This window comes from Chaetodon trifascialis, chromosome 5 (genome assembly GCF_039877785.1).
Source record: "Chaetodon trifascialis isolate fChaTrf1 chromosome 5, fChaTrf1.hap1, whole genome shotgun sequence".
Classification (NCBI taxonomy): domain Eukaryota; kingdom Metazoa; phylum Chordata; class Actinopteri; order Chaetodontiformes; family Chaetodontidae; genus Chaetodon; species Chaetodon trifascialis.
In genome coordinates this window covers 20,626,996-20,650,472 of record NC_092060.1, presented here as the reverse complement: position 1 = coordinate 20,650,472, position 23,477 = coordinate 20,626,996, and the positions used below count along the sequence as shown (strand labels likewise).

The 23,477-nt window shown below is 42.0% G+C and overlaps 3 protein-coding genes across 3 annotated transcripts; all 3 read left to right on the top strand.

Moving 5' to 3' along the window:
- Window positions 1-491: 491 nt before the first annotated feature.
- On the top strand, window positions 492-4,338 carry LOC139331197 (uncharacterized). The gene is made up of 4 exons (XM_070962571.1): window positions 492-725; window positions 2,421-2,623; window positions 2,715-3,068; window positions 4,189-4,338. The coding sequence occupies exons 2-4, from the start codon at window positions 2,434-2,436 to the stop codon at window positions 4,224-4,226; spliced, it is 582 nt and encodes a 193-aa protein (XP_070818672.1). The 5' UTR covers window positions 492-725; window positions 2,421-2,433; the 3' UTR covers window positions 4,227-4,338.
- A 6,499-nt stretch (window positions 4,339-10,837) lies between these two features.
- Window positions 10,838-18,347, top strand: tmtops3a (teleost multiple tissue opsin 3a). The gene is made up of 4 exons (XM_070962569.1): window positions 10,838-11,340; window positions 12,508-12,836; window positions 16,937-17,170; window positions 17,868-18,347. The coding sequence occupies exons 1-4, from the start codon at window positions 10,953-10,955 to the stop codon at window positions 18,090-18,092; spliced, it is 1,176 nt and encodes a 391-aa protein (XP_070818670.1). The 5' UTR covers window positions 10,838-10,952; the 3' UTR covers window positions 18,093-18,347.
- Window positions 18,348-20,472: 2,125 nt separating this feature from the next.
- On the top strand, window positions 20,473-22,316 carry cd40lg (CD40 ligand). The gene is made up of 4 exons (XM_070962347.1): window positions 20,473-20,733; window positions 21,327-21,354; window positions 21,479-21,565; window positions 21,675-22,316. Exons 1-4 carry the CDS (start codon window positions 20,533-20,535, stop codon window positions 22,052-22,054), a joined length of 696 nt encoding a protein of 231 aa, XP_070818448.1. The 5' UTR covers window positions 20,473-20,532; the 3' UTR covers window positions 22,055-22,316.
- The last annotated feature ends 1,161 nt before the right edge of the window (window positions 22,317-23,477 follow it).

Genomic DNA, 23,477 nt, shown 5'->3' with positions numbered 1-23,477 from the left:
ACTACAGTTTTAGCATTTGTATTTGTATAAGACCACGCTGACCATCTCATTATACTTTAGTTTCCTCATTTTTGTCTTTTTTCAAAGATTAAATGTGTTTATTAATTAGTTAGATTAGAGACACTTTTCATTGCAGCACAATTCTGTTTCATCTATTAAATCTGTTATTATTACATTAAGAATGAATCAGATGTGCTCATACAAACAAATACGGTCCAACAGTGAATTATTGCAGTGGGAACAAGGAGAACCATGAATCAACCCACAAAGGTCATGAGCTCTTCAGGTATGGAGGTCCATTTAAGTGAATAAGAAGTCTTTTTGCGCAGTGTAACATGTTAATGTTGCTCCTCCTGTGTGCGTTTTTGACAGTGCAACTGAGGAATGATTTAATAAGGTGTCATTCAGGTTCAGGAGGAACTGGCTGGATGACATTCTGCTCATAGCTCGCTGCGTTCGACAAGCATCACACGCCCTCCCAGGCCACACATCAAGCAGCTCTGGAGGCCCAGTGGGCAAAATGTTTTGTCTGTAGAGGAGAGGACAAAGACACCTAAAGACACCTGACGCTGGTTCTTCGAACGAATAGATGACTCTGATGTTTCAGCTCACGCCAAGTCACCGAGTTTTTCCCGGCAGATTTGGCTGCTGATCACATCAGCTTTGATCGACCAGTCAATGCAACGACGCCCTCCCTGGTTGTCTTTGGTCAATCATTAGGTCAGGTAAGAGGAGCAGGTTTTTTCACATTTAAATAACACAATGGTTTGATTTTTATTCACAGTTAGAAGTTCAATTAACGCATTATGGGGCAGATGTAATGTGATTATTTACACTTCAGTCAGGCAGTTACAGTTCCTACCAAATCAGGAAACATTCATTCTGCAGTTCAGCTCTATTATTAACCAGCAGTGTAAATCCACACAATATATTTCTTATTATGTTAAATATCCAACTACAACTCTCAACTTCTGGCAAATTAAGACGTGAATTTCTCAGAAGTGATCATTTGCTGCTGGAGTAAACGAAATGTGTGCACCTTCATCTGATTTTCATGGCTTGTGAGTAAAAACATGTTCATACAAGACAATTTCTGAACCGTAAAATTCACCAGAATGAAAGCTGTGTACTTTATACGTCTACTGTTTGTGTTACTGTCAGTGTGCTATAATCAGCCTGTTTTTAAAGACAGTCCATGTGGTGAGTCATCCAGGGCAAGTTCAGTTTAAATTGCTTCAGATAAGGAGAGAGTCTGCTCCACGGAAGAGGAGTTTAATTTGATTTGCAATGAGATGAAAAAAAAGGTTGATAAAAACCTTCTAATCACTTTGAGCTAAATGAAAATGTCACATCATCATTATAGGAGCAACGTGCAAATTAAGTTGTAATCTTAGTCAAATAAACAAAATAAACTCCCAAAATGTCATAAAAAGAAATATTCTCGCACCTAGTCTCCTTATTAAACGGGAAAATACAAGCATACACCCTCTGAATTCAAGTTTTTCTCTTCTGCCGACCTAAGATGAACTTAATTGCCTTGTTAATCATCATTAATCACACCAGAAATAAAACTCACCGCAGCCATCTTGGTTGGTCTTTCCACTCTTTCAGCAACTGCCAACTCTAGTTTGGTCAAAATTATTCCTTAATTAACCCTCAATTTTCTGGCTGTGCATGCTGTTTTTCACGCCTCTCCTGTCCCTGCCTGCCGTGTCCTCATCCACCCTGGAGTCAGAGTCCTGGTCGGAGCTGCTGTAAATCACTTCAGCACTGCACTCGCTGTCATCAAACTGGTTCAGTCCCAGTTTGGCCATATACACCAGGAGGCTGTTGAGCCCAGTTCCCCTGCTCACGGTGTAAACACCAACAAATGCCCACTGCTCCAAGCTCCTGGACCAGGCAGACTCCAGGCAGTTAATAGGGCCACTAGCTGCACGGCTAACTGAGCTAACTAGCTAATGGAAGCTAGTAGCTAACAGTATAGTGAGCAGCGGTTAGCAGTTTCTCTGGTGATATGCTGCCCTCCATTTGTTTGCACTAACCTGAAGCAGGTTGCCAATTCTTACATATTGCACCTTTAAAAACAGACCAGATGGTGAGTAAATAAAGTATCTGAAACATGAAAGTCGAGTGATAATGACACTCGCTTTTCAACGTCATCCAAGGGAAATATATTTTAGGCATTTTAGGAAAATAACTGAAATGATTTTCATCACCACGTGCAAAGAAAGACCAACCACACTGTGGCTTAAGTTGTATTTTTTGTGACTGTAAACACTGCACAAATATCAAATCTGTCATTGCTTGGGTCTTGTGGAGCAACACAGATAATGTAATATATGTAATTCATGATTAGTTACTTAATTGGTGCAGTTTGTTCTGAGCGGTTTCTAATGATTCTGTTTTGTTTCCGTTTCCAGTCACAGCTGGCCCATGGAGGACAGAACAGACAGTCCAATGGCTGTGAAGGTGGAGAAGCACTCTCAGTATGTCATCCTGACTTACTTCCAGGGGGACATCAACAGCATGGTGGACGCTCACTTCAACCGTGCTCTCAGCAAAGCCTGCAAGTCCACGGCACCGGCTGCAAAAACGAAGAAAATCCGTAAAACTCTGAAACTGGGTAAGCACACAAAACCAAGAGTGAATGACTACAAACAGGACAATCGGTCTCATGTGTCCACCCTACATGGCTTCTGTCTTTGTCCCCACAGAGGAAAGCAGCGCCTGTCAGGGGAGTGTTGACCCTTACTCAGAGTCACAGGTCCCTCCAGTGGGACATCTCCTGACCTTCAGCCCTGTGGACGATGCTCCTGACTCGTGGCACTCGTTCACCTCCAGGCCAGGAGAGGGCCCGGGATTGCCGTCCATTGCGTACTCTCTGTCCCCAGATGGGTTGAGTCTTACTGGACAGCAATACGCCAGATCCCTGCTCAACCTACTGCATAATGACCACGGTGAGGTGGGACCCAGCATGGCTTCCAGCTCCAAGCCAGAACTGCTTCCCAGCTGGACGATGCCGCAAGGATTTAGGGAGTCAGTGGATCCTGCTGTGGGCTTTGAACCTGGTAAGCCTTCAGCCATAAGGAGTATCTCTAAAAATGTCTTCCGACCAATAAAATAATCAATTCTTAGTGAGAGGAATGATTAGACTTTAAAGTCTGAAGGAGCCTTGAAAACAGCATCAGGGTTATCTTGTTTTAGACTTGGAGATTTCAGATTATTAACAAACAGCCCGTGTAACATATGAAAACAACAGTCAAAGTTGGCTCATGATCTTTTCCTTAACTTAACATAGTTTTGGTGCCCAAATCTAACCAAACTGCAGCTGAAAACTGATGTCAACTAACTCTGAAAAACTCATCGCTGACCTTTGTCATCAGACTGGACTCAAACACAGGTCTCCCGTGTGAAAGTCCTGTATTTGACTTATTCATCCTCCCTGTATGGACTGTCCCTCTTCACACTATGTCCCCTGCCTTCCTGAAGGCTTTCTGTCAGAAAGCCCTGAAGGCAAACTTCTCCCATAACCGCCCAAACGGGCTTACAGGGCATACTTTCAGTTTCCACATGCGTAGGCGTGAGACCAAACATACAAATGACGGGCAAACAACGTACACTCAAATGGTCGCAGAGCTCACAGAAGCGTGCGCTGCTACGTTTGCAGGGATTAAGTTTTCAGGAAGTCCCTTTGACACATATGAGGAACTAAAACAAAGGCATCTCGACCTCTGCTGCATCGATTTGTTTCCCCAACTTAACAGCTTTAGACATTACTCCACAGTTGCATTAGTGTTTCTATTTTAGTGTCCCTGCATCACATACCCAACAGGTCCATCTGGGCTGGAAATGCTTTCTAGTTTATAAACTACAGAGTTATCTAGATACAGATGATTAATTGAGAATGTAGACAGTTCGCAGGTTTGCAGATATGTAAGAGCTAAAGACAAAAGACCTCTTATCATTATCTAATCCTGTTTAGAGTACTTATTGAGTGTTTGTTGATGGTTAATTCCTGGCGTTCTTACTCGTGTCTTGTTAATTTGTGCATTGTATTGTGAGAAATACTAGTGAGGGGAACAGATGAAATGTGTGCTACAGTTTGATTTTACTCAGCATGCTTAATCACAGACTTGTACACTCGAACGATTAGAGCCATGTTGACTCTTCTTGTCTCCTCTCCGTCAGGACGGCATCTGGACAAGAAGGACTTGTACTGGTACTGAGAGCAGCTGCAGCAGCTGCAGCAGCTACACCACCTACGTACCTGTGGCCCAGTAAACCCACCTGGCTTCCTGTTCTGTCCAGTGGCTGACATATATTTTCTTGTCAAACAGGCCTGAGCACACACAGGAGAAACAGTAGTGCTTCCACTTCCTGCCCTGCTCTTTCCACATCTCAGAAAATGACCTCAGCTCCTCAGTATGCATTAACTGGAACACACTTTCTGAAAGGGGACACTCTCTGGCAAACCTGTTCTTCAACTCAGTCATTCCTCTTGTAGATCTCCGAGCACTGTGTATGTTGTTGCTCCCTTTGCGGTGGAGTTGGATGAAGGGCATTTTTTCTTCGTGGGCCTACGCCAGTATTAAGTTAAAGTGTGAACATTGTGAGCTTGTTGAGTGTATAAATATTAATGTTAATAACTTTCTACAGTTCACTTGGATGAGTTTTACTTGCTATGAGAATATTTTATGCATCCAAATGATTAAAAAAGTGAAGGATAGTGATGTTATGTCAATGAGTTGTTTTCTCTCTGTAAAACTGTAAACTCACTGCCATCTTCAATCTTACATGTGCATAATGTAATCATATACAAGCCTAAATAAATATCTGAGCAGACAAACCAAAAATCTTAAATATCACTCAATGGTGAATACAGATAGCTACTAATGTAAAGTAAAGAAGTATCAGAAAACGAAAATGTTTTCGGTGGCTTTGTAAAGCAATGAACATATGCACCACACATGATGAACACTGCTGACGCTTGATGGTTCTGATGTACAAATGCATTAGTAAATGATTTAAGTTCATCATTTTAATACTTGTACAGATGCTGTAACTGGATCTGCTCGGCTGGTCTTGATTAGCAGAGAAAGACTTGATTGAAAATAGCATCTTGAAATAAAACAGCTGAATAAGAAGGACTCTGGGAAAAACACATAAAAAAGGTGCTTGAATTAAAATTAAAATGACCTTTTACAGTGTCATGGTTACACTATATATTTTGTCCTCTGGATTTATTCAATAATGATCACTCCGGATGTTTTTAAGTGACATTTTCCCCACCAAGTAGTTGAATAGACATCTGCAGCCGTGTGAAGTCTATGGTGGAAACCCATTAGAGCTACATTAGAGTGCAACTCAGAAAGTGTATTCTTGACCGGCCAATTTTCTGAGCGGAAAGTGTCAGGCTGAAATGTGCTTCAAATGAGTCTACACGAGCTGTTCATCATCATCACATCCCTTTCTCAGCTCTGTTTGTTCCTCTGTCTCCTCACACATCCACATGGTGTTTCTTTCAGTAACCGTAGCAGAGGATGGTGCAAAGGTAGCCTAATTAACAAAGTGGAGATGACAGTGGGTGTTTTTTAGAAGAACTTCAAACTTCTGTCATAATTGGCGTATGTTCGCACCTCGAGTCTGCTCTGTCTGAACTTTACCTGAGGCTTTGTGGTGAGGTTTATTAAACTTCTTCACCTAGACGGCACTTTTTGAAAGGTGTTGACAAGATAACTGAAGTTTATTTTGGCTGATGGATGAAAATAAGTCCTGTAAGATTTAATCTAGGCAAGTCGAACACTGGTCGTTTTCACATTATCGTGTTTGGACAAACAAAATGAAAACAAAGCTAAGAGTCTACAGTCATGCTAGCAGCTATGCAAAGCTATATATTCGCAGTGGACATCAGGACGTTCTAGTCATTCAATTATTATACTTATTATTCATCCACAGCACGTTACGTCTGATATGTTTAGCATCAGCTCACCAACTGGTTCTGTCATAGTCAGTAAGAGACATATGATGACAGTGTTCACTTTTCAAACAGCATTCATGGCCGCAGACGGAGGAGTACTCATCTCCACATGATGGGTGGGTGGATTATTGATTGTGCTATGCTAATATTAGTTTCTTCCCATCTGGTACTGTTTTAACCGTGGACAGGTTACCAGCTCTGTTCCAGACTTGCTCATGGACTCCAAGCTGGGTGCAGGCATTGGTGGAATAGATTGCCTTTCATGTGTCTGTGCTCATAATCAGACCAAGGACTTAACCAATGCCAAAATACCTCAGCTGTCTTCACTAAGGAGCACACACGTAACACATTTGTTGGCAAAAATAATGCATAAAAGCATGTGGACATAATGCCCACACAGTCTGTATTTAGATTTCTTTATATAGACTATATATAGACATCTTCTCGGAAAGCTGGACCGAGCTGGATCTACTAATGAACGTACCTACTATCTCACTACTCTGAAATACACAGCCAGTGCTGCTCCCTTGTATTCATTATGCTGTGCAACATCTGGTGAAGGTGCTGGTGTTTTGCCTCAGACATGTAGTTTTAGCCTCAGTATTTTAGCATTGATTCATGCAAGCGGCAGCAACACCCATCAAGACATTAAGACCCTTTCACAAGTTTTACATTTTAAAATGAGTCACATGGAAATGTCAGCTGACTCACAGCGTTTAAGCATTAGCATTAGCTTACATTAGCTGTACACTTGACAAAACAATCCAGTGATATAATCTCCCTCAGTAGCTGCACCACAGCTTTGTCTATGAGGCATCCTGGTGATATTTGCCTGAAATGAATTGGTGCTCACAGTCCTTTAATTAGGAATTCATCTCTACACCCTCTAACCTTTCCTCCGGTATCAACCAATATCTTCCTATTGATTTGTTCTGCATGTCGGCCCTGTTGAAAATATTTCTTGTCATCTAGGAACAAAATCACAGTTTGGTATTTCTTGTTGCAGACAGACGTCAGAGGATTTCTATTTCTGAAGACAAGAAAACGGAAAATGGTCTTATTGTGCTGACTGTTATTTGCAGGTTTTTAATTTTCTTTGAGTGTACAAACATGACAAGCAGAAAAGGAAAAAAGGAAAAAAGGAAAAAAATGTTCCTCTTCTTTTCAATACATCTAGATTAGACATAGACCTTCTTAAACCAATATTTGATCAGATTTAATTTATTCTGTGTCCTTCAGTTGTAATTTTAATTAAAATAATTTCAATAATTTCAGGCTTCCTAGGTCTCTTATGTTCTTCACATTTTTCACATATAACCTCCAAACGCTAATGTTATAATCTATAAAACTGTGTCGTTCATGCTGCAGTTTAAGAGAACTAAATTCCTCTCCTCCTCCAAAATTTCTGCATGACTCCAACAAACAAAATTAAATTGGACTCACGTGAGTCATACTGGAGCATTTCTTTGTGGTTGGTAATATTTCTGGATGACCCAAAAATGTCAAGGGCAACAGTATAAGAAAGATTTGGACTACAGCTGCCTAAAAAGTGACAGAAAGCAATGAATCTACTAAACAGGAGGTCATCTGTGAGAACCCAAAACGCTGAAGAAAAGTAAACAAAAGAGATTTTTATTTGTGATATTAAGCAGCTTCTGTTCAACAAAATCATGCAACTTTTAAGATATATATGAGTCTGGTTACTTGAAATGTTTGAAGGAACTTGTAAGATCTAAAGGATCAAGTGTGCTTTGTTTAGTCACCGGAAAGAAGCTGCTAAAAGGAGCCTTGTTGCTGACGTGACGTCCCCGGCTGTCTCCTCCAAATATCAGAGTTTCTCCACACACTCATGGACAAACAACCTTTATTAAAAAATGCAGCTCCTTTAGCTTTACTCCAGACAGAGAGGTAATACATTGCAAACAGAACAATTAGGATGCTGTGGGAACCGTCCTGGCATCATCGACTGACCTGAGGAGCAACGTCGCTTTTGTTAGAAAATATCAAACTTCACTGTAGCTCCTGGAAAGTCATGGCAAAGAAAGTTAATGTTACCATTCATATAATTCAATTCAATTCAATTCAATTCAATATTCCTTTATTCGTCCCACGAGGGGAAATTCCGAATTTCACAGCAGCATCAATAACAGAATAGAATATTAAAAGACAAAGTGCATGCAGTTAACACAAAGTATATACAAAAGGGTGTACCGGGAATAGTATTTACAAACCTAAAATATTGCACAGTTTACAGAGAAATATTGCACAGATTACAGGCTTTTGTGTATTGAAATATTGCACAGAGTATTGCCCAGGTTATTGCACAGATTGTTTCCCAAAAAATTGTTCAGTTCAGTTATTGCACAGAATGTTATGCAGATTATTGTACCGCCTACTTGGAGCAGTTTCTATTGTAAAGTCTGACGGCTGCAGGAAGGAAAGACCTGCGATGCCGCTCCTTCACACACTTTGAATGTAGCGTCCTGTCACTGATGGAGCTCCTCAGTGCAGTGAGTGTGTGTTGGAGGGGGTGGGAGTCATTGTCTGTCATGGAGGACAGCTTGGCTGTCATCCTCCTTTCCCCCACCTCCTCCACCTGTTCCAGAGGGCATCCCAGGACAGAGCTGGCCTTTCTGATGAGTTTGTCCAGCCTCTTCCTGTCAGCTGCTGTGATGCTGCTCCCCCAGCAGACTACACCATAGAACAAGGCAGAGGCCACAACAGAGTCATAGAAGGTCTTCAGGAGTGCCCCCTGCACCCCAAAAGACCTCAGCCTCCTGAGCAGATAGAGTCTGCTCTGTCCTTTTTTATAAAGTGCAGTGGTGTTATGAGTCCAGTCCAGTTTGTTGTTCAGATGAACAACAAATTGGACTGGACTCATAATGGAGATGGAGTAAGAAGAGCACACCACTAATAAAGCAAGGAATAAAAAAAAAGGCCACAGATACAAAATGTCATCTGTTGTTGATGCAGATGAAATAATGAATAAGAAGCAGTAAAAAATACAGCAGAGAGAGTAAATCTGAGCAAAAGCCCTGAATCTAAACAAAAGCCTGCAAGCTCAGTGTAACAGCATGTACCCATCAGCAGGACACTTCATTCCTCTTTGCTTCATAGGGCTCACATGAAGTCAGCGGTGTACAAACACCAGAATCTGAAGAAGCTGCAGCGGCTACAGATTGGAGGGGCTTACTCTTAACAATCTGAGGATCTTTCTGGCTTCTTTTTCCAAATATCATAGAAAGACAATTGGCCGCAGGTATGGAAGAGGACCATCTCTCCGTTCCTCCAGGAGGCAGGCATGGATTCAGCAGCCGTGCAGACTATAATCCCTCTTCCTCCCTATTGTCAGGTGTAATCAGGCTGATCTGAGGAGGAAGAGGACAAGAGGATTGGGTCTGCAGCGATGATTGTCCATCGAGCTTGAAAGCTCGATGGACAAGCCAATGATGCTGATTGCAGAGTGGAAAGAGGGGGCATTATGTGTTCGCAGCTGCAGCATCTTTCCAGCTGACACCAATGGCTATAGCAATTGAGATTGACAGAGGTCTCCCCTGCGACGGCGGCGTCGAAGAGCAGAGTGACGTCAGCCCCTCCTGTCATGTATCCAAAGCAATCTCCAGATATCACATCTCGTTTTTACAGTAGCAACAGCGTCTCTGTCCTCAGCATGAGGTAAACACACACTGAGAGATCTAATGTGGAGACGCAGATAACGAAGCGCGGGTGTGTGGTGTGAATCAGCGTCAGATAACATTTATTTCATTGTTATCAGTGTGTGTGCTGTCTGCGGAGTCTAATTCGGTTTCAATTTTGATGAAAAATAAAGCAGGAAGAGAATTTAAGGACAGTTTGCTGTGTTTTGATTTGGTATTAAATGACCACACTGGTGTTTTTGCACATTTAAAACCATTTGCTACAACTCATGTGTACCTTACACCTCTGCCAAGCATTTTTAAGGACACAGCACGGTGTTTTTTTATTTGTTTGTTTTCCATTAATGTCACAATGGAATCAACATTTGTTTACACTGATTTGAAACTGGCTTGAGTGAAATAGTCCATTGATCTGCTTTTGCTGTTAAAGTAGAAGTGTGGATTACTGTTCAGAGAATAGAACTTTGATGACTTAGATTTCCAGCATGGATTAGTATCTAAAGAGAGTTTGATTGCCTCTAGGGACAATTTGGAAATTGGTAAATATAATCTAAGCAGGGTAAAACACTGGAATGGTCCTTAAGTTAAAGTTATTGCAGAAACTGATTTACTTTACTGGAGGCTGAGCAGAAAAGAAAATGCTGAACAGGTGTGAAACTTTCTTTGTTGTGACTTACTTTGTTCTCAATTGAACCAGCTGTACGCAGCTACACACTGGAGCAGTCTGGCACAGAGAGCAGCGATGAATACGAAATGCACAGCTTAGCGAAATCATGCAACCAAAGTTTGTGTTTCTGGAGCGGAACACCCAGATTAATTCTCCCCAGTGTGACTGAAAAATTAGGACTTCATTTTGGACAGTCGCTTAATCTGGCCTATATCTGCAATGAGAAATCCTAAAATCCAGTGAAAGTCGGTGTAAGTGTGCGAATTTGATTCACGTCTCAAAATGAGCTCAGCACAAGGCATTGAAAAGCGTTGCAATTGCAGCTGGAAAGCAATAAATTTGGGGGATTTGCTGTATTTACACAGGCCATTGTGATCAAAAGGACTCATTATAATAACTGGAGAGACTCTGGGAAAGAAAGAAAAAAAGAAAAGGAAAGTGTTTGTGCGTGGCAGAGAGGAGGGGGTGGAAGTATTTACATACATTACAGGGGTGCAGGTATAAAGAAGTGCACAGGGCACAACTCTCTTCACGCTCTATTAACTGTGTGTTATTGGCCCCCAGCTTGTGGAGCTGCTGCAGGGGGCTGTGCGGGTGCGTCTCCGCGCGTGTGTCCAGCTCCTCTCAAACCCTCTGCTCTCCTCTCACTGCTATGGTCGTGCACATACGCGATTGCAATTTCAGCACCACAGACAGCTCTCTCTCCAGCTCCAGCCTCAGCACCGACGCCTCCACCCTGCGGGACTCCCCGGCGCCCCAGAGCCCCGGCGGGCTGAGCCGGACCGGCCACACGGTGGTGGCAGTATGCCTCGGTTTCATTCTAGTGGCGGGGATCCTCAGCAACTTCCTCGTGCTCCTGATCTTCGCAAAGTTTCGCTGCCTCTGGACGCCCATCAACCTCATCCTGTTGAACATCAGTCTGAGCGACATCCTCGTGTGCGTTTTCGGGACGCCCTTCAGTTTCGCTGCCAGTCTGCACGGCAGGTGGCTCATAGGAGAGCACGGCTGCAAGTGGTACGGCTTCGCCAACTCCCTCTTCGGTGAGTGAACTTGTGCGATGGATGCAAATGTAGAACTTTTTTGTCTGGTTGTTTTTATTCTACGCCCACTTGCGTTGAATGTAGATTTTAATGCAACGTTCAGAAAGTTAAAAGTCTGATGGGAATGTCGCTTGTTTTCATGTGTTTGACCAGAAATTAAAAGATTAGATTAACTGATGAATGATCTGATTATTAGTCACCAAAGTTAGTACATTGATCCTGAGAGGGGGGCATGCAGGTCTGAACCCAATTTCTAGACAAAAACTCTTGTAGCTGTTCAAACTTTCCTCTCAAAAACACATATTTAACCTCCTGGTGGCGCAACAGGAACAGTAAGAGATCGTCAAAGTCTTTGAGTAGGAGCTATAAATATGTGTACAAAATTTCCCACCAGTTCATCAGAGAGTTGTGGACATAGCTATTTCAGTCTGCAAGGACACTGAATGGCAGCAGATGAGCACTCATTTTTCCTTTAAGGTTTCTGCCTCCATTAAGTGTCCTGTCTCAATAAAAGGAAAAAAGAAAGTGTTTCTAGCACACATTCAGGTGATCTGCTGTCACTCACAGAGATGGCCTTCAGTACGGTTTTCCCCCTAATGTCTGCTCTATAATTACTCCTCTTACACAGTACATTTAGCACATACCTGTCTGAGATGTGTTAGGACTGACAGCAGGAAGGAGGCTCATGCTTCTGTAACACTGCAGGCTCTAGTGTCATGATCCTGACATATAATCAACAGTTCTTGTCAAATGGAAGTCTTCCTCTATAGTAAACACGTAACAAAAAGCACATATTTACACTGGAAATGCATTAGAGTCTTCACAAAAAGCATCTAATTACACATTTTTCAATATAGAATTTTAAGGATTTCTGCACCTAATTAGCAGCTATTTGTGTTAATGAATAATCCATTGCTGCTGCCTTCTTTCCAGGAATTATTATGTTAGAATTCACACTGTTGAAATTGTCACTTTACAGTGAATTAAGTCTTGTTGGTGAGCAGATTGGGTTAGACAGGCTATTCCTGCACCATGTGCTCACTGGAGAGTGGGGAGGCTGCAGTGGGCTGAGTGAGAGGGGTCCTTGTAAGGATGAATTACTGCAAACATTGCATTCTGATCACTTGTGATCACTCCACTTTTCTGTCTCCTCTCTTGCTCTTTAAGGGATCGTGTCCCTGGTGTCTCTGTCTGTTCTCTCCTACGAGCGGTACACCACCGTGCTGCGTTCTTCAGAGGTTGACATGTCGGACTTCAGGAAGGCCTGGTTCTGTATCGCAGGCTCCTGGCTCTACTCTCTCCTCTGGACCTTTCCGCCCTTCCTGGGTTGGAGCAGCTACGGGCCCGAGGGGCCCGGTACCACGTGCTCGGTCCAGTGGCACCTCCGTTCACCCACCAGCGTCTCATATGTGTTGTGTCTCTTCATCTTCTGTCTGCTGCTGCCCCTTCTACTCATGGTCTACTCTTACGGACGAATCCTGGTTGCAATCAGGAGGGTGAGTTCATGCGAATCTGTGAAGGATATGTTGTTTTTCACATATTCGTGAGTCCAACATGTAACAAACACCAGACACAATGCTTACATAGTAGTAAGTAGTAGTAGTAATTAATGAAAACTGCTTTGATTCACATATTCACTGACAGAACAAGGAAAACATGAATTTTAAGGTTTTTGATAACAGAATAAAATAGATATCTTCACTGTCCACTCGTAGTGTAACACAGAGACAGTTGAATCAATTTGTCAGATAGACATCATGAAAACAGCAGCAGCCACTAATATCTAATAAAAACTGATTTGTTCAGTAAATGACCAAGGACAGACTTAAAGAGTGGTTTAAGATGTTTCTCGTTGCTGTTGAAGCTCTATATTGTCTTAATGAAGGGAAGTAAGGGGTCCTGAGCTATTCGTGTTAGATCCTTTTTTTTTGGCTGATATTATACAAAAATGCATATGTTCATTAAAATAACAGGTGTAATGAATTGTTTGTCCATGCCGTGTTTTGAAGGGGACACAAACACAAGACGAAAACATGAATAACCAGTCGGTGATGTGTTCATTTTAACCTACAATATAGTTGGAATTGATTATTTCTAGTACAAAGTTTAGAGAATATTATAGATCCAAGATGAAACTGAAAGAATTGATGCTGAAAGCACAATTACAAGTCAGTCTGCTGCTTCAGCACCTTGTCAGCGCTGTGGATTTATCAATACACAGCACAGTTACTGATATTTCAGAGCCGTGGTCGGGGTCTTAGACTCCAACTCGCACAAACCTCAGTGAAATAAAGGATCAACATACTTGATTAAACAAGCTGTCTGGCCCTGCGCGCTCTGTGTTAATGGGTGGGGGGTGGGGGGCAGGTTATCCACTTCTTATAACATATAACATGAAATAACATATAATGCAAAATTTAGGTCCAGTATTTCAGTATTTGTGTATTTACATATAAGTACATTATTTCTTATCCATGTGTCTGAGGGAATGGGAAGACCCCTCCATAAGACACCACACAGGGGAACGTCGCTGAACAGCAGATGGCAGCTCAGAGTTAAAGTGACTTAAATCTAAATTTAGACACCCGTGTCATTCGTATGCAGACAGCGTATACTTGCCTACAGTTAGCAAATGTGTTTTCAATTATCTCTGTCATGCTTTGACAGTAAATCCACTCTGAAAGGCGCTGAGATGCTTTACTTTCTGCTTGACCGAAGTGTTTCCATCAGAATTCATGTGATCTGCTTTTATCTACCCCTTTGCAGCATCTGCAGCATAATAATCTCACCCAACACGTAGTATCATCACTGACATTACACCCAGGAACAATTCCCTGATAGTAAACAATATATTTACAAAAAAAAAATCAGTATAACAAGCATAACACAGTGTGTATAGCTGTAATTTTCATGGGATAATTTTCACCATGTCCATCTGCTCGCCTATGACGCCTTAATAGCTCTGCCACACTGCGCTCCGCTGTGGGTCTTGAGCTGTCAAGGTGCTCTTAGGACTTAAGATTATGGCTCAGAGGTTGAGTGATGGCTCTCAGACTCCCACTTACACTTGGCCATGTGTTTTCAAGGTAATTTCAAGGGGCATCAAGCCAGATAATCCAAGAAGCCACAGCTCTGTGTTTACAATCTTACCGTTCATCCAGCAGGAGTAGGAATGAGGGGCAGTGTCTTCAGGGGAGGCCACTGTTGGAGTTTTTGGCTCGCCATGACCCCCCTCTCAGTTTCCAGTGACTCATCTCCACCTGTGTGGGGCTTACATAAACCTGCCTGTCACACAAATAACTGATAATTAAGGTTTCTGAATCGGTGTTGGGTCCCTCCATGCAGCTACAACTCCTATCAATGAATCACCCAGAGGGTATTTTTAGATTGAAGCAATCCGTTACTATTGGATACATGCTATTATATAAGCACCTCCATTTTATTTTAAACCCTGTGCACCCGAGGGAGTCAGTGCCGGGAAGGGCTTTGCAGACTTGATTACTGCACCGGTGAAAGGGGGCTCAGCCGTGTGCCAGTCAGCCTCCAACTGAGAGCCCCGCCTCGGGCTTTTCTTAGAAACTGTGCAATCAGTCTGTGGATCCTTGTGCTGGTTTCTCAAAGGTGGCTTAAAGTGACACGTCAGAGGCTGGGATGACATTTATATCGACAGCATCACTGTGGCTCAAGATGGCATTTTTGTTTCTCAGAATGACGCACCCAAACTTCAAACTTCAAGCTCACACTCACTTTTAGAGATCCATTACTGTGTCTTGTTGAACTGATAATTTTATTCCAAAGCAAAAGACTCAAATGACAAGTTTATTTATTGGGCCACAAGTCTGAAGCACTTCTTGAGTCATATTTTAATCCTGTGACGTTTGTCAGATTTTAGATTCAAAACAGAAGAAAAGTTCAGCCCTGCAGAAGTCTGCGCTGATTAAATGTTGTCAGGATAGTTAGCAGAGCAGCAGAGGTTATGACCAAATATCATACAAGGTGAAGTGTAATTGAGTGTGTGTGAGATGTGCAGTAGTTTGACAGAAAGGGCAGGGTCTTCTCCTCTGGAGGACCTCTTCCACCAGGCAGAGACCCTCATTTATTCATGAAGCACCGGGATGAGCGTCACAGTGGTAATTACACGAGGCGGCAGCCAAAGGGGTATGAAATCAATACAGAGGATGTGACAATCACCACAGCCGACAGACTGGGCTATGATGTATCTGAGCTAATTTTAGCCCACAGTTACAGCACCTCAGTACATGAGGAGAAACCAGCAGGACGGATGTAATGAAACACATCAGAGCGTCTGTAGTCGACACACAGCTGCCGGTCAAACTTTATTCATGTGCTAGTTTCTTAATGAATGTAACAAATGAGTCATAAACGTTGGATCTGTTCTGATTTAGCAGATCCAGCAGCCATTCACAAGCTATACTAGGTCTGATCTAAATTTTAGGGTTGATGTGTAAAATACAACAGCATGTGGTAATGCTGTAATGTGTGATTCACTCAAAAGGCAGAGCTGGTGCAGTCTCATAAGTTTATTTAAATCAGTGATGAACAAAATGAAGACTTACAGGAAGGGGAGGCAGTTAAGGGCCAAATCCATTGTAAAAAGTCCAAATCAGCAATTACATCCAACAAAAGGAGAAAAATGAGAAATCAAGTAAGGTCCAAGGAAAATAAAGCAAGAGGCCAAAATCTCAGGAAGCACAGAAAGCAGAGCAACATGATACAAGAGATAAGAAAACAATCAGGTCAAGAGAGAGGGTTAAAGACACCGGGGAGGGATGACCGATGAGGCACAGGTGGAAACAAAAGAGGGACAGGTGGCACAAATCAAAAGTTACAAAGGCAGAAATAACACAGGAAGTAAAGCTGAAAGATGCCACATGAGGTGAACTTTCAACATAAAACAGGAAATAAAACTCAAAGCCATGACAGTGCATTTACTGATCATTTTTGACTTCAACTTGAAAACAGCACAAAAACAATATATTTAATGTTTGACCTCATCGACTTCATTGATTCGACATTCTGTGTTTATTTACGTTTTCCACAGTGGCCCATCTTCTTTGGAACTGAGGTTGTAAAGCCAGGCTGGCAAGATCTAATGAAAGACATGATCATTGCATTGCATTGTGGGAAATGTAGTGATCCAGTAGTTTGAACCATACAAGGGACAAAAAATTAGAGTATCTCGACTTCTGTTACTTTGATTTTGACTATGCTATTTATTTATTCTGATGGGTTAAGTTTTAGTTTGTAGAAATAACAATAATAACAATCTCAGTGAAGACTATGTTCACCCTTTGACTCTTTTGTGATCCCAGGTTTCATCCATGAGTGTGTCTTTCTTAATATCACCACTGGATGGCACTAAAGAAAGAAATATTCAGTTATTTGTGGGTTACAGACTTGATTTCCGTGATAAAAGCACAGACATGCTTCCTTCCACCCTCAGACAGTCTGTGTTAGAAATGGCACATGCATGATCCATGCCTTTTCTTTAACTGTAGCTGTCTATTCAACATCAAGTAAAATTATCATCTAAGCAGGTTTAGCCTCTGTACCTCTCCCTCTTTCACATCTCCAGGTGGGTAAAATCAATCTGCTGGCAGCTCAGCGCAGAGAGCAGCACATTCTGGTGATGGTGCTTTCCATGGTGTCCTGCTACATGCTGTGCTGGATGCCTTACGGCATCATGGCGCTGATGGCCACCTTCGGTAGGTCGGGACTGGTCACTCCCATGGCCAGCGTGGTGCCCTCCGTCCTGGCCAAGTTCAGCACCGTCGTCAACCCCGTCATCTACATGTTCTTCAACAACCAGGTTAAAAAGTTGAACCCAGAATCCATGTCTCTGTCGCATTTGTTACCAGACTGAAGTATGTCATGTAAGATCTGTTAGTTGAAGAGCATATGACTGCTCAGCTGTGACTGAATATAAAGTGGGGAGGACAATAGAGTGACAGTGTTTCATCAACAGAGGAGAAGTCACTGGTACACAGGCCTCTGTGACATTGAGGATGAAGCTCAGTCTCGGTTATTTTACTGTCAGTCTCAGTGTCTCTTCAGGACCACTTCAGGTGCTCCATGCAGCACACATGTCTCTCTTCTGCCTGCAGTAGCTACAAGAGTTCTGTTTCCATTACAGCTGTATGCAGGCCAGATGTTACTACTGAAGACAGAGAAGTGTTGGACTCAGATTTTTTTGTGTGGGTAGATAGAGCACTTTATTGATCCCCGGGGGGAAATTGCAGCATCAATTCACAGCAGATTACACTTACCTGACACTAAACTGACCTGAGGTTAAAATATACACACGTGCATAAAAACCACTGTAGTAAATATAAACTAAAATAGATTGAGGTGCTTGACATTGCTATTTGTTTTTAATGCTGCTGAAACAATAGTTAAAAGTAACCTAGATGACTAAAAATCTTTGATTTTCAACCAAATTAATCCCAGTTGTAACTTGATGTCCATGCTTCCTTGAAATGACCGTAGTCTTTTGTGCTTTTACTCAGTTTTACAGGTGCTTCCTGGCCTTTGTCAAGTGCAGCGGGGAGCCGCAGGCCGTTCAAAGAGAGGAGCAGACAGCTCGGAGGACACCGTTCTCTGGCTTCTTTCCCGTCCACAGACAAACCTCCCTCAGCTCTTCCCAACCTCAGCTCCTCAGCAGCTCCAGGGCCGCTGCCCTCTGCAGCCGGCACAATGACCTCCGCACTCTCGTCGTCCGCTACACTCCATAAAGGCTTATCATCGTCCTCGTCTGACAGACTGTGAAAGTTGAAACTCATGTTTCTGAATGATCCAAAGTGCAACTCAAAGACACCAATGTTCCTTCTGTCACCTAACACCCTGTTATTTGTTTCACATATGAAGATGAATGTCTCTGTGTGCTCTTTAACATTTGAATGTAAACTCAGTGCCATGTACTTCAGCTGTGCTTTAATGCATATTTAATTTTCATATTATATGCATATTAAACTTTGCTAATCTTCCATAAATGCAAGTGTCAGTGTGCATGTTTTGAATGAATGCCCGGGGGAAAAAAAAACATATATGCATGTATACATTTGAAGGTTATTGGAGGTTCATTGTTTTCTTTTTGTCTCTCCATCTTTTACTTTTTTCATAACAAACCAGCAACCACAGGAAGCAGGAGTGTTGAATCAAATGGCAGCATAGTAATTAGTACAGTTTAATGTCATGTTATATGATATTTCAAGTAGAGAAAAAGAAGTAATTCTTCATACTCACATACCGATACTATGATCACAGCTGTCTGGCACCACAAGAAAACAGATTAAGTGCATTCTGGGATTTGAACATTAAGCAGATTCAGTGTATTTATACATTAAATGTACATAGAGGTACTTTGCATTTCAGTTGAGAATATTTTAACCACTAGGGGCAGCTGTGAGCCATCTACAGTCTCCTCATAGTGGGTGCGTTGCCATAACTATACACATGCTGAATACACAAGCACATGAAAATAACTGAGGTTGCTTTGCTGGACTGCATGTGTGTCAGTCATTTTTTAAAGGAAAATGTTTTTATTTTGAGGAAGAAAGAATCTTTTGTGGATCAGAGATTTAATACAAATGTGTCACAAAGGTGAACTTTGGGCCCAAGTGCAGAAACACCACAACTCAGATATATCTTATAGTGATTTTAAACTTGGAAGGACCAGATTAGCAGCAACAAGTACAGTCTCTGGTATCATAAGGGGGGGTAAACACCAAGCTGTCACAGGCAGGTAAAGATCCAGGAGGTGCAAGATATCAAGTCTCTGAGTCTCTTCAAATGTTTGGTGAAGATCAAAAGGTCCAAAAAGGGTAAGGCAAGACTCGCGGTTGGGGACAAAAGGCTGATATTTACCGGGGATCAAGAGAACAGACGTGGTTGGAGACGGGCAGGTTCAGCAACGAGGGATCAGTCCATCAGTCCGAGTGTGGCAGAGCAGCTTATATACTGCACTGATTGCCATGAGTCTCAGGTGTGTGATCAGGTGAGCAGGCAGGTAGGCGTGGCTGAGTGTGGAAAAGAACTGAGGGCACAGGTGAGCAGATGAGGAAACAATGGAAGCAGGTAAGAGAACAGAATACACTGTGGCACAAATGCATAATAGTATATTATAACTGTGTAATAACACTTACTGTGTGCAATATGCGTACAGTATATTATACACATTTAAGAGCACAAAACAATGCAGCATAAAAAGAACTCTTACTATCAATCTCAGATGAATCTGTGTTTTAAGGCTCTGAAGTTTACAAGTGAAGCAGCTCTGCCGCAGTGCAGAACTGACTTATCCTGCAAGCTCATGGCATGATAATGGCACGGCTGCATCTGCTAAACTGCATTATGCCTTACGCAGTACTCTGTGGCCCTCTGTGGAAATGTGCCACATAAAAAATGTTTCAGAGTAGCCCAGTCGGGCTGTGTGGGCTCTGTGAAAAATGTTGGTGGGTCTCAGTTCATCGAATGTGCCACCACATCCTAGTAGGGTCACATACACTGCGGTTCAACGAAACCTTGTAATGTCTCAGCTGAAGTGAATTCAGCAAGCTTTCAACAGGCCATATTAATCTGAATTTTACTTGTTAAGAAGCATCCTTTCGGGATTCCTTGTTAAGCAAATAGCTCCGATTATCTAATCAAAATTGTGAACTTTTTAAAATGGGTTAAAGGTTAATGAGGGAAATGAGTAGGAAATGTGTTATTTCTGCCACTGCTGTGGTCATTTAAGTTGACGGGTTCTTGTCTAAGAAAATCGGCATCACATTTGTGTGAGAGTGAGGTCTCAATACAAAGGCCTTCCGATATGTATTTGTGCATTTTACCCCTCATAGGAATTTGTTTTTCACTGGCCATAAATAGTAAAGTATTGCCACATTGACATAGAAATACTGAGTAATACAAGGCCTCATGGCATCATGTGCCATTTAGGAACACACATCTGACACAAAGGAAGGAAGAAATGCAACAAGGTTTTTTTGGCAACACGCACACGCACACATATGTACATATAAAGGTCACATCTTTCACAGATCTGCATGTCGAAGAGTTCAGAGCTTCCAGGAAGTAGCAAGAGAAAAACGCTGTTGCTTGACAGAGCAGTGGTTCAGAAGTGCAGGGGATGTCACGGACGCCAGGCCTCTCTAGGTTTCACCGCTCCTCTCCACCATGATCAACACTTACCAGACCAGCCTGGCTCCTCCGCCCGTGCCTCCGCGCCTCAGCAGGTCCCACCCGGTCCTCATCCCAACTCAGCTTCCATCATCAGGCCACAGCAAGTCTCTCATCCGCTTTTTGGTTGGAGTATCTTTGCTGCATTTATTCCTGTCGGTTGGGGGATTCATCTATCTGTACCACAATGGCAAAATGGTAAAAAAAAAGAAAAAAGAAAAAAACAAATCTCTTATTGATAAACTTTTAATTAGGTGCAATTAAGATGTACTAAAATGTGGTGGCATTATATTAGCAGTAGTTCCAAGATTATCACAAATTCAAATATTTCACTTTGCACTAGTGATTGCATGAAGAAAAAAAAATGTTATTTATAAAGATAAACCATCAGGAAACATAAAATTAAATTGTGATTTTCTGAAAAAAAAAAAAAAAAAAAAAAAATCAACTTATTTTTCAATTTCATAACCAAATGAATTTTCGTTCTAAAACGAGAAGCAGATGCGCTCGGCACAGTGCGTGGGTTTGCTGACATTAGGGTGTTGAAATAGACGTGCATACATGGTTCACACATTTTACTGTGTAAAAACCTAACCGCTGGGTCACGGTGCTCAAAATGAAATGCAGGAAATGCTCTTAAACAAACAGGCAAGTCGTGATATTCGCAGCACAGTGTCTTATAAACAGACAGAAAAACATCTGTTTCTAAATATTCTACACATACAATAAGCATCTACTCTCAACCTTTTGCACTGCCTGTTGTTGATGTTCTACTTTTCTCATTCCTACAGGAAAAACTTCGTTCAACTGAGGGAAACGGTAAATTAATTTCATTTATTTCTTCCTTCCTTTCTTCCTTATTTCTTCACAATTTTACACATTAAGTTTCATTTAAAAAAAATCTCAGCAACGTCTCTGACCAGGTTTTTGTTCTCTTCTCCAGCAGCTTATCTGTCATCGGAAAAGCAGGAAGTCTCCTATAAAACATTGGCTCGCATGGTAGTCGAGCGGCAAACACCCGCCTCTACATGTAAGAACTGAAAAATACATAGTTTGGATTTTCAAATATTTAACAATGAGTAGCCAAAAAAATCTATTTAAGAGAAAAAGGTTGTGTAAACTTGTCCCTCTGTCTCCAGCGGGTTATCTCAAGTGGGACATAAAGCACTCACTTCGCAGGGGCATCAACTACTACCACAACAGCTGGCTGACTATCCTGCAGCCCGGTGACTACTACGTCTACTCCAGGGTGACCTTCTCCAAGGGCGACTCTCGGCGCCCGCTGGCCACCAGGGTCAGGCTGAGGAAGAACGACACAGCAGAGGAGAAGACGATGATGCAGGCCTTCTGCAGCCTGGACAGCCACGATGGGTCTGCGCTGATCCCTCGCCTGTGCACAGCCACGCAGGGAGAGGTGATCACACTGGAGAAAGGAAACCAGCTCAGTGTCTGGGTGCAAGACCTCTCACTGGTGAACTACGAGGAAGGAGCCACGACCTTTGGGATGTACAAACTGTAGGACTCCTCTGTGAGCACATGCATGGACCTGTAAGCGAAGAGCGGGGACTCGTTGGGTGGATGGAAGCTACTGAGAACACTGTTAAATAGACTGGATCAATCGCAAACTAATTGTTTCTGATCTTTTCTGTGGATTTCAGAGACAAAGACCACATTCCTAAACTATAATTTATTAAATCAGTTATAATGTATAATTGATGTATTTATTGATGTAAATGAGGTTGTATGGCTGTGAAATGAAACTTTGATATTTAATCGAAATCACTTCTTCTCTTCTCCTCAGTTTGTTCCTTCGTCTTAGGAGTTTAATTTGAACACACATCAGGCGATAACTTACAAACTAAAGCACCGCATATTTGATGTTTTCAGTGTTGGCTTACACGGCTTTACATGCACATTTGCATGTATTTTCTGTAAACATAAAAAGGCTTTAGTCAGGTGAGCTTGACAAGTTAAAAATCCCAAGCTTCATCTCCGGCATCCACACAGTAAATTCAGTAAATTTGTAGTTGAACAATCTTCTGACGTACCTAAAATAATTCTTCATGGGCTGCTTTATCATATTTGCTGCATGTTGCACTCCAGCTCAGTCTGCACCACTATGGTTTTACATTTCTAGGACACGAGAAACCACATAGCACAGAAGATGCCAAACCACAAGAAACAAACATTTTGATGGTTTACGTAAAGAAACACATTTCAAACTGCATGTTGTTTCCAGTGGTGGAAGACAGCTCGGCCTCATGGGAATCAAATCTGCTAATTTTAACGACCACACCTTAATGAACTCCTTCATCACAAATCACACAGACGTTAATTCCTTGGTGACGATTTTGCAAACGGCAGTTTTGCCATTTTGTAATATATTTTCCTGTTCCAGGCAACCGCTGGTTCCAATTAATTTCCATGGCATTTATCAAACTGCGCCGGGGAATCCATCACATTAACGTGTCATGTATGTTCTGTATTATATGTGGTGATACGGTTTAAATGCGGACTGATTTAAACATATAGGCACTACCTTGCAATGATAAAACTTTGGCACGAAAGGCTGTAGATGCAGCATTCGCTATGATGGATTACACAACTCAAGCAAGACTCAAGATTTTCATAAAACTGGATTTAGACCAGCGGCTTTCAAAGAGCAGGAAAAAGGCTTTTAAAAAAGGTGAAACAGCTGGAAGATGGTGTGAAATATATCAGTACTGCCAAGTATTCGGGATTCATATCGAATGGGCTAAAACCTAAAAATATTTGCTGTAATTATCCTGATAAAACGCACACGCACAGTTTAAATCCTGACCAAGTTTTTTACTTAATCACTGGATACATCATAAGTCTTTCACCTGTCTGGTGACTAATATAACGGTTTTAAAAGTACTTGGTAAGAAATGCAAAACAGTTCTACCCACCAAGCCATCCAA